General features: G+C 37.7%; 1 protein-coding gene across 2 annotated transcripts; it reads left to right on the forward strand.

Moving 5' to 3' along the window:
• The first annotated feature begins 238 nt into the window (after window positions 1-238).
• Window positions 239-9,964, forward strand: LOC144628523 (monoglyceride lipase-like). 2 transcript variants are annotated; one of them, XM_078486639.1, is made up of 7 exons: window positions 242-460; window positions 4,606-4,712; window positions 5,858-5,998; window positions 7,211-7,317; window positions 8,675-8,767; window positions 8,900-9,115; window positions 9,193-9,964. In XM_078486639.1, exons 1-7 carry the CDS (start codon window positions 363-365, stop codon window positions 9,313-9,315), a joined length of 885 nt encoding a protein of 294 aa, XP_078342765.1. In that variant the 5' UTR covers window positions 242-362; the 3' UTR covers window positions 9,316-9,964. The 2 variants fall into 2 exon arrangements, with proteins under 2 accessions (XP_078342764.1, XP_078342765.1); XM_078486638.1 differs by having other exon boundaries at window positions 239-460; window positions 8,675-9,115.
• Window positions 9,965-11,584: the final 1,620 nt, after the last annotated feature.

Consider the following 11,584-nt stretch of genomic DNA (forward strand, 5'->3'; position numbering starts at 1 on the left):
TTTGGTTGGTTACCATATACAGCAAGAAATAAATAAGTAACTGAAAATTAGAAGTTTGTTAGTACGATCCGATAGCAAAACAAATAGCAATAAAATAAATGGTACGGTCTTGAAGACAGTTAAAAAAAAATTCGAAGCGACAAGAGCGTAAAGTTTAACTCAGTAGCTCAGCTTGAGTTGAGCGCTTGCTCTCCGCGATCGAACTTTACTGGGAAACCTGTGGTTGATTAGTGGCATCCAGTTCTCTCTCGGATTCACATCGAATGAAATCAAAGATGGCGGATGGATTTTACGTGTTCTGTGTACCCTAACTAGTACTTGATCAAGATAAGCTTTAAACGCAAATTTGCGAAATTATATTCATGGAAAGTGAAGTGATTTCCGAGAAAGGCTCCGTTCAAAGCTCAAAGGGCTTAAGATTGTTCTCAAAATGTTGGAAATTGAAAGGTGCAAGTCCACGGTAAGTATAACTTGTCAAAATTTGTTCAGCTGTTTTAACGTTAAAATTAAGGTTATTTGGGCTGCTACAGCAAATAAGCAGCCCACATACAGCAAATAAATGGCCTCAAGCGTCCTCCGAGGCGCAAAGAGGTTAAGTAAGTAAGATTGTGTGACGAGATCGAAACTCCATAACTTCGGTCTGTAGAAGTTTAACTGGTGCCGTTTGGGTTTTTGTGGCTGTTGCTGCAAATGTCAGGTTCAGCAGCAGTTCGTGGATACAAAATAATTTTTAAGCTTACATTATGTATAAAAGAAGGACTACTTTAGCTTATACAGTAGCAAGGTAAATCTGCGCCCGGCCTTTTGGTCGTGTTAGCTAAGAAATTCATGTCTCAATTTACTTAGTTCTAAGATTACTTAATGATACATCAAGACATGGGAGACGCGGTGGCCTAATGATTAGCACACTGGACTCTGGATTGAGCAGTCTGGGTTCAAGCCCTGGCCATGGTCACTGCATTGTGTTCTTGGGCAGGACACTTCACTCTCATAGTGCCTCTCTTCACCCAGGTGTATAAATGGGTACTAGTGAATTTAATGTTGAGGAAGGGGGGGGGAGGGGGGGCATGACAGCTTCGGGACGGACAAAAGGTGTAATTCATTACATATGCACGAACCCCACTCAGGTGGGGTTCGTGCATATTTATGAGCCTAGCGACTGGCGTATTCGTGAAAACCGGTTTTCGAAGCCGACTCGAAACTGACTCGATTGCTCAGAAGCGATATATAAGTCTGAATAGAGCTGTCGCTTTCTAGTTTCGAAATAAGTTGACTGATAGTTTGGAAGAATGAGGCAACGGCATTCTTTGAAATCACGTTGGTTATGACGGCGAAAGAATACAATGAAAGGTTTTGTTTGTTTCACGGGCCGACAAAGCTTCGACATAGCTAGCATAATTTCACAAGGTTTAAACTTCCGCTTCTACAAATTGACGAAGACGTTTAAAAAAGCAAAACCTCTATAGTTAATAAAACAATTCACGATTTAGATTGAATCGATGCGCCAGTTTATGCTTGCAATATTTTTGTGAGCGGAATTTTTTTGTTTAATCCAGCCGGTCCAATTCGGCTGGTCGAATCAACACGCGACGACCAGATTTTATCTTCCGATCTTTCACTAAAAAGTCGCAGCAAGAATTAAATCTCCGCTTAAACAAAGTTTACAAAGCCATTTATAACAGTGAAAAACTCTGTAGTTAAAAAAAGAAAATGATTTTAAAATGATGCACCGAGTATGCTTGCTACATTTTTGCAATCGATTGTTTTTGTTCAGATCTAGCGAGTGTCAACACGCGCCGACCAGATTTTTTTCTACAAGGCTGTCGAAGGTGTTTGCAACAGCAAAAAAATCTGTAGTCAAAGAAACAACTCATAATATTTAACAAAATGACGCGCTGAGAATTCCTGCAAATTTTTTGTGAGCCGAAAGATAATCACGCGAGCAAAAGTGATTGTCTGTTGATAATTTTAATTAAAACACGCTCCGAAATAGGTGATTTCATATTTCGTTGTATGAAAAGCGCTAGCGTCACGACAAGAATAATACCTCTGCTTCCACGATACAAAGAGTAAGTATAAGTGGTGAAAGGCTCTGTAGTTACGATGGGCAAATACTCGTTGGAATGTTCAATGTGTGATAGAATGTTTGTTAGGCAAGCGAAGGCAATTCTACTGAATAAATAAGCGCAGTCACGAGCGTAATTAAAAATGTTTCTATCACCGTTTTTTGTCTCACGGCAAGAGTAGTACTTCTGCTTCTATAAGATGTAAGAAGTGAAATTAAAACAGGATATTACGAGAGTATAGAGATATTAATCTTTCGTCAGGACCCATGGAATATTGTTGTGTTAGTTATAAAGTTATCGAAATGATTCGCAACTTTAATGAAACGTGAGGCAGAGCGGCACAAAGTTATTTAAAACAGGTTTAAAACTGGATGCTTCCTTGGCAAGTTCCGCATTTAGTTGCTTAGATACCAGGTAGTACAGGGTGTCCCTTGATAATTCTTTAGCTCCATTGCGCATGTGTATAACAATTACTGAATACCTAATGAATTACACCTTTTGTCCGTCCCGAAGTCCTAATGGGGTTAACCCTGCAGTGGACTAGTATCCCATCTGGGAAGAGGGGATAGAAATACTTGTAGTCGCTTAATGCTATGGACACCGGGAACAGCTCCAGCTGTTTGGGCCACTTGGCTCGATGCAAGACATACTCTGGTACATGGCTTATTTAAGTGAAGGAAATTTCAAATCTAACTGCAATTGAATGCAGTCTAACTTATAAGAAATCAATCTGTGGATGTATTTCAATCAAGGTCTGACATGCAAGTTTGCTAAATAATGGAATATTTTTAATCACATTAGATTTGTTCACTTTAATCACGGGGTAAAAACAAGGACTGGGACCAAATAGTGATGTTTTCACAACTTGGTATGCAATCAATTCACATTCTAATCAGCAGGCAATCTTTTCCCACGAAATGGAAGGTAATTAGCAACCACGACTACCATACCGTGGATTCAGTGATTGACCGGCAGAGGAAAATTTGATCACCATGTTTTTATTACCATTTCCTTAACCCTATTCAGACCGGGTGGGGGGGGGGGGGGGTTGGGGGGGGGGGGGGCTTTTGAGGCCCGTGCTGACTTTGAACGCTTATAACTTTTTCAAGATTTAACCAAACGCTGCCAAACTTTCTGACTTTTTCTAAAATTTATCAGGCAATAATTTGGTAGGGTTGGATGATGTGTCAGGAACTTGACATCACCATGGCAATTGTATTTTTACAGGCATGTTTTCCCAAATTTGTTATTTTTGTTTTTTTTCCTATTAATGTAAATTAACTTAAATGCAATTATTTTTACCTTTTTACAGTTTTTTTAAAAGCACATTTTAATTGATTTTGTGCACTTTGCAGTATTTTTGGGTGGTTTTCTAGCATTTTGGAAAAAAGTTTGAAATCCAACATGGCGGATCCAAGACGGCGGCTGTTTTGACATTATGATGTAATTGTCATGTGATGTGATCCCACCTGACATATACCAAAGAAATGAACTGGTTTTCACTGTCACGCAATCAAAAAATAAATTTAAAACCATTCAACTACAGAAGCTATGAATTATTTCAAATATTATAGATGATTAATAGATAAACAATTTCTCCAAGTTTCGGGTCTGTGCGGTGTACCGGTGTACCACGCAAATTTATAAAGCTTAGTATGGAGCCACCATAACTGTGTCCTGCTGAGGGACACAGTAATGGCCGCCGTGATGTCTGAGAAATCATCTGGAACTCAATTTCGTTTACAACAGCGGCCATCCTTGGCTTAAGAGCTAGTACACTTTCACATAAACACCACTTATTACATCTGAAATGTTCATTCTGCACAAAATGGAAAGGAAAGGCCTTTTTTCAAACAAAACAGCTTTGTCACGGCACTCGGCTTGATGTCAAATACGACGGAGAACTCAAATATTCAAAATGCTCTGCGAATGACCGTATCGATCTGGAAATTTGCAAAGATATATATTTTTAGTTTTTCTTTCGCCTAATGACAACGAAAATTTAGCAGGCCTAGTGAATTTTGATTTCAGAATTTTATGACGCAACATGAAAACCAAGAATACATCCTATAAGTTTCATTGTGATTGCTTAAATATTCTGGAAGTTACATAGGGGAAGGCTTCCCCCCCCCCCCCTCCCCCGGTCAGAGAAGGTCAAAAAAAGCCCAGTCTGAATACTGAATAGGGTTAATGGTTTGATTTCACAAAAAACACCACATGTTGACAACAAGAACCTTTCTGGAGACATTATCGCTCTAAAGACACAACTTAGAAAACTTCTTTTACGGCTATAAAAAAGTAACCAAACTCTCCCACTTGCCACTGTGATGTTGTTGAAATTGTTTAGCAAGTTTAGAATGAGAGGATCTGATCATGCATCTTAGAAGCATCTGCTGACTAACACGCCCAGATGGTTGCTTTGCAAGTTGTGAGAACATTGCTCAGATTTCGTATAAGAGTATACATGTTTGGGAAGTTGCTTCTAATGCTGAAATGGGCCAAAGTGGCTTTGTTAACAAGATTTGTTTTCATTTAACAGTGCACTGATATTTGTGAGCCATGGAGTAGGTGAGCATTGTTCAAGATATGAAGAATTTGGACATCAGTTGGCTAAACAAGGCTTCCTTGTTGTTTCACATGATCATGGTAAATGACTGTACAATGTACATGCATATAAAATTCTTAAAGTTCTATCCATTAAACCCTCTTTTTTAGAGGAGGTGCAATGGCCTTATGGTTAGTGTTCTGGACTCCAGAACTAGTGGTCCAGGTGTCAGCCCTGGCCAGAGACATTTGTTGCCTTCTTGGGCAAGACACTTAATTTATCTCATAGTGTCTCTCACCACCCAGGTTTAAATGTAACCCAGGAATAAACTTACCGTATTTTCTCAATTAAACGCCCCCGGCGTTTATTTCAAACTTGGCTCCGTGGATCCGGCGTTTATTTGAATGGTGCAGTTTATTTGAGCGAAATGTTTATTAAACAAGGGTTTTTAATCATTATTTGTGACATTAATGTATCTTGCCATCATACCTAAAACGTATTACACCTCAAATAAACGCCTAAAAGACTTACTTACCACTCTACCTTGGAGACCCGGCGTTTATTCGGGGCCCGGCGTTTAATCGAGAAAATACGGTAAGCATACTGGTATCCATTTTATGGAGTGGAAAGTTAATACTCCTAGTTGCTTCATGCTTCAGAAACTGGAGATATGTGCAGTGGCCTGAGGCTCAAACAGAATTAAATATGTTCCTTAGAATACATTTTACCTCAACTCTCCTCCCCTTCCCTCACCTCGTCTCCCCTCCCCTCACACTTTTTTCCACTCCCACTTCAAGATGGCCGCCACTTACCGTCATCGACTGGTAACTAGTAACCAGGGACAATTTAGCTGCTACACACTTACAGGTTAGCCTACTATTCTCTTGGTTTAGCCCACTATGCACTTTGGTTAGCCTGGTTACAGTTAGCTCTTTATATCTGTGAGGGCAACACAATATAATCTCTAAATTTTCATTCTCTGGGAGCCAGCTCCCTGGTAGCATAGTGGTTGTGAGACTCGCTCCCAAACCTGTACGCCCCAGGTTGATTCTTGCCCAGTGTATTTAAAATTGACTTTTCTATTTTTTTCCTTTGTTAGAAAGTGGGTGTGAAAAATGCCCTCATCCCCACACCCCCTCCCTCCCCCCCATCCCCTCCCCTCCCTTTATACCACACCCTTCTCTTCCCCTCACCTCATGTCCCCCCACTTCATCTTACCTCAGCCTACTGTATGTTTATTTTTCAGTGGGTCATGGAAGAAGTGAGGGGGAGAGAGTGCAGATCTCTTCCTTCAATATCTATGCTGCTGATGTACTGAAGCACATTGACGAGGCATCAGCGAACAATGGAGGACTCCCTATATTCCTTTTTGGTCACTCAATGGCAAGTATATCTTAAAAGTTGTTTACTGTATTTATTCGATTTAGCACCCTAGGTGCTTATTAAATTTTTGGTTCTTAAGAATGGGCACTTATTCAATGTGGACGCTTATTAAATTTTCACCGTTTTTCACAAGTACAATGTAGTACAATTATTTTGCAAGAAAACAATATATAATTTTAACAAAATGTGAAGATCTACCATTTGAAGCTGAATTCTAAATGTTCATTGAAAGTGTTCGTAAAATACTAAGAAAACTTGGTCTTGGGGTAGTTTCTTAGTAGTGCTTAGTCAATTTCAATCTCAATTTTAATAATGAACAGTACACCTGTACTTCTCTTGTGCACTCCAGTAAATTTTTTTGGGAGGGGGTGGGGGTGGGGGTGTAGGAAGGCATTTATTTGAGGCCGGGGGCTTATTAACTTAAATTCCTACCTACAAGATGGGCACTTATTTGAGGTGGGCCCTTATTCGAAATTGAGAGCTTTTAAAAGAGGAAATCCGCCAGGACTTCGAGTAGTTTTGGACAAAATTATGTACCAAAACTATTTACACATGATTGCAAGCTTTTGTGTTACTGCTTCAAGTATCTTATCGAAAGAAGTCTTTTCTAACAACACCAAACATCGAAAACAAATTTCGAAGTTTCACTGAATTCCCATGAAACGCTTAAAAGATGTGAGCTTTTGCCCATAGCTTATGAACTTTGAATATCATTTTCTCAGAGTTTGATAAGAAATTGTTGTACCAGAATTATTTCCACCTTATTGCAAACTTTTTTGTTACTGCTTCAAATATCTTATCAAAAGAAATATTTTATAACAACACCAAACATCGAAAACAAATTTCGAAGTTCCGCTGAATTCCACTGAATCGCTTTTAAAAAGACGAATTTACAAAATGGCTACACATGAGATTTTGCCTATACCTTGTGAACTTTGAAATTCATTTTCTCAGACTCTGATAAGAAAATATTGTTGGTGTTATCACGGATAATTACTTACATCTTTACCTTTTATTAAGGGTAGGAAATAACGCAATAGGATTTAAATTATTCTGGTACTTGATTTTTGTCCAACTTTAATAAATATTACTCGACTTCCTAGTGGATTCCGTCTTAATCACATAAATACGGTATTTGAGAGCAGACTTCTCTCAGGACTGCTATAATCTTTTAAAGGAGATCATGTGTTAATCTTCAGGTTTTTTTGTTAGGGAGGTACTGTTGCAATCCTGTGTGCAATGGAAAGGCCCCACTTTTTCACAGGGATTGTACTTAGTGCACCTGCTATTTTAGCCAATCCAGAGACTGCCACACGCTGCATGGTAAATCAAACTTTTATTTCATAATAATATTTATACCATGCCATAGAAAATACAGCCAATCAGAATACATTAAAGCCCATGTAATTGTTGTAAGCTGTAATTGAGCAGTGCTTAAAGACTGTTTATGATCTCATAAGTGTTGCCATGGTAACTGTAAGTCTTTTTACTTACATGGGAAATATCAAGATCGGCAACCATATATTACATAGTCATTCTTTAATGAGAAAAAATAGCCTTGTGTGTACATTAGTGCTTAGACATTGTCTATTGATATTGCCTATTTTTATTGCCTTAATATTTAATTATCTAGTGTTTAGTAAGTTTTATTATTGCTCGCCCGTTTGGTCGAATACTTCTGCTAGCAATATACGCAAACTACAAGGGGTACAGAACTTCGCTGCTTGCATAGTTTCCGGGACAAGGAAGTATGATCATGTAACTCCAGCCCTGAAAAACCTGTGATGGATCCCAGTTGAGTTTCACCTGTGGCTAAGGGACGCTAAGCCTTAAAATCTTTGACAGGTCAAGTACCAAAGTATCTTCGATCTAACCTTATCTCCAGAGGGAACATCAGTGGTCAGGAGACCAGATCTTCTTCGCAGCTTATTATAAAATGGTCGAGGAATTGCGCGCGCTGTGATTGGTCAATTCGAATTCATTATAATCCCATAAAGCACGCTGCATACCTCACGCGCGTGCTTTATTGAGTTATAATGCACGCTGCTTACGTCACGAGTTTAAGCGCGCGCAATTTCTTCAACATTTCATAAAAGAAATAAAAAACTTTCTCCTCGTGCATTATTGAGTTTTATAAGCACCTGGGAATTTTTAAGAACACTCGAGAAGTGCGAGAAGCACTCGGCTGCGCCTCGTGCTTCTCTATGCACTTCTCGAGTGTTCTTAAAAATTCCCGCGTGCTTATATAACTCAATAATGCACTCGGGCGCGTTTTTTATTTCTTTAATATACCGCTTTTTAAGACCAAGTCGGGACATCGATCTTTTTATTGCAGAACTGTAACTTTGTGGAATGCACTGAAACCCCATTTAAAATTAAGGGAATCGCTTTTTCTTTTTAAACGCAAAATAAAAGCTTGTCTTTTAAATCAGTTCTTATTGTCATAAACTCTACATGTGATTAGTTTTAGCAGTTATTATCTTTTTAGACAATTTTTAACATTTCTAAGAATTTTTATTCTTTTATTGTAAATAGTTTTATCAATAATTTTTTTATAGAAAATTTATTATATTTATTGTATTTTTTTTTTCATTGTCTCTGAAAAGCCCCCATGGGGAGATGACAATAAAATTTGTATTGTATTGTATTATTTATGTCAACATGTTTATTTTTTTCGCAGATCTTTTTGGGAAAAATAGTTTCGCGCATTTTACCTTCATTTCAAGTCGTTGGATCTGAAAATTCATCTCTTCTCAGCCGAGATCCTGAACAGGTAATAGACAAAGAGCGAACGAACGAGCAAACGAACGAACGAACAAACTTGTTAACAGCTAACTTTAATGTTAAAGGCAAATTGGGTGACTTGACTTGTGATCTCAGTCTTTGTGCTGTGTATTTCTTTAAGGTTGCAGCCTTGACTAATGACCCTTTAGCATGGAAGGGGGGCTTAAAAGCACAGTGGGCAATGGCCATTCATGATGCCATGGAACATATCAAAGAAAATATCCCTAAGATTGAGTGGCCATTTATAGTGCTTCATGGAGATGCGGATCAAATTACAATGGTCGAGGGCTCAATGATGTTGGAGCAAAAAGCTTCAAGTAAAGATAAAACCATTAAGGTGATGTGTATTTTTTTTTTCACTATTCACTCGTTTTTCTTTCACTCCAATACTTACTTTTCTCCTCTTCTTAACAGATTTATCCAGGTTTTTACCACAAGCTTTTAAATGAGCCTAAAGAAGATGCAGCTCTCGTCATGAGTGATATAATTTCATGGATAAATCAAAGATTACCATCTCCGAATACAAATATTCATTAAGTAGATTTTTAGAGCAATCTCGTAAATAATTTTAGTTAGCCGGCCTTCAGTTTAAGAGTCATAATGGGAACTTTTTTTATCTGAGTACAAACGTTTTTAGTAGGTTTAAATTTTCTTAGTAAGACATTTTGATAGACATTTTTAAAGTGTTAGGAAGGTTGTGAGTAATTTTAAATTGAAGATTAACTCGGATATGTAGGGAAAAGCACAAGAACGTGAATGAATGAAAAGGCTCGCTCTTCCTTTATATATCCTTTCAATTTTCAGTGGCCATAAAAATGCCCCCGTAAGAGATATGACCCCCCCCCCCCCGAGAAAATCCTCGTCACCATGTTAACGCAGGACGATGTAGACAATAATAACAAGTCATTAACTTAAAATGTTTTGGTGCCATTATGACGTAAAATGGCGTCATGTATGACATCCTATGTTTGATTTTATTGGTTGAAATGTTATTTAATCAATATTGCCAACACGATTGAATATATAATCAAAAACCCTTATCAGCAACGTATCTGATCGATTCTTGTGTCTGATAAAACTTTGGTTGTCGTTAGGAAAAAAAACACTGATGTAATTATAACGTCTCTAATATCGAAATAGCTGCCATCTTGGTTCCGCCATTTGTAATTTCTTTAATTTTTTATGGTATTAAGAGCGAAGGCACAGATTTTTGAAGCAAACCTTGTCCACGGCCAAAAATAAAACCCTCCTTTATTTTTAATTTTTAAACAGGTTTAAGTTAGTTTTCAAAGGTTTCGGGGTTTATTTTTCAAAATACCGCCGACTTTCGGAAATATTTGAGAAAATCGATTTCGCACTATTGAAGGCTAAAAATAGCCGAATTAAATAGCAAAATTAAGCATTCGCAAAACCGTTCTCGCGTTGTTGATAGAAGTTATATCATCGAGAATTAGAAACATATACTTAAAGTTGAAGAATAAATTAATGTTTTTATGTCTGTGTTTCGGTTTTAGATTATACTTTTCACAGCGAAAGTAACGCTCTTTGATGACAATTTTATAACTGCTTTAGTAAATGCAGTTTCACTTCATAATAACAGCATTAATTTTCGATATGTGGCCATTCTTTAATCGGCTTCATGTTATGGCTATAAAATGCCCAAAGACTCTTCTTTATCTACATATAAAAACTTGTTTGGGTTTTTAAGCGAGCGCGTTTTAAAACGCCATCGAAATCTGGGTAATTTAACTAAAATTTGAACTAATTTGCATATCACCGACATGTTACATGTAACGGCCGCATTCGCGTAAAAGCTGCAAACTCTAGTTTTCCTTAAATTTGTGCTTAACACTTAATTAAACTTGAAATCCTTTTCTATCGCTACTGAAAGGATCACTTACCTTTTATATTGCTGCGGTTGATACAGTAAAAGCGGTGAAAGGAGCGTTTGATTTATAAACAGTGGAGACTCACAGATGCCACATTTCATTCTCTACAAAAATTTACGATCTATAATTACATTTTCTTGAATCTGAACAAGATCATCTTTTACGCAGCCATGATTTTTTTTAAATATCTTTGCGTACTTACCCGAAATTAGCTGCAAGGGACTAAATTAAGTGGCGATGTCCTTTAAAGCGGACCATCGCATTTTGGGTCGGAAGGAAGTTTTCCTTCAAACTTTGCCCAGTGAACTATCTTGGTTTATAAGTAAATGTAACGGCATTAGTTTTTTGAAATACGTTAAAATGTTTTTTTCAGAGCCTATAACAGCCAAGGCGACCAAAAGGCTAAATTTTGATGGTCGCTACAACGAAAAACTGCACAAGTTGACGAGCTCGGCACACAAAAACCGTCGACCGCAGCAGAAAACTATTATAATCCCATGAAAGGTGGTCCTTAAAGGGTTGTGAAATCATGTTTGTTTTAATATTTTTTAAATTTTCAGGTTTGGAAAAATTTATGTCTCAACAACCGTCAGATCGCTTTTTATAAGCATGCCAATATACCCTGACTTTGCTGGCCTTTAATTTCCAAGTCCAGACCAGACCATTCTAAATTCCACCTGAATTCTACTAAATGGACGCCAGGGAGCACATAAATCTAAAAATACCTTGCACTTCTTACCTTCTTTTGTCACAGTGACTTCTAACTTTTCGTGTTTTAAGCGAATTTTTCTCACACATTATGCAAATGAGGCTGTAAACCGAGCAACGGTTGTTTTTAACAAGCATTCAAGGTGTAATATTTGAAAATTCCTTCAGTTTTAACTGGTCTAACAAGTTGGAGTGTTGTAACTCTTGAA

This window comes from Oculina patagonica, chromosome 10 (assembly GCF_052425735.1).
Source record: "Oculina patagonica isolate OP01 chromosome 10, crgOcupat, whole genome shotgun sequence".
Lineage (NCBI taxonomy): Eukaryota > Metazoa > Cnidaria > Anthozoa > Scleractinia > Oculinidae > Oculina > Oculina patagonica.

What these genes read in the sequence shown, in the direction of transcription:
- LOC144628523 (XM_078486638.1), top strand. Translation starts at nt 363, where the DNA reads ATGGAAAGTGAAGTGATTTCCGAGAAAGGCTCCGTTCAAAGCTCAAAG. An exon ending in TTTTGGTCACTCAATGGCAA is followed by an intron (nt 5,999 to 7,210) that starts GTATATCTTAAA and finishes TTTGTTAGGGAG; the next exon opens with GTACTGTTGCAATCCTGTGT. An exon ending in GTAAAGATAAAACCATTAAG is followed by an intron (nt 9,116 to 9,192) that starts GTGATGTGTATT and finishes TCTTCTTAACAG; the next exon opens with ATTTATCCAGGTTTTTACCA.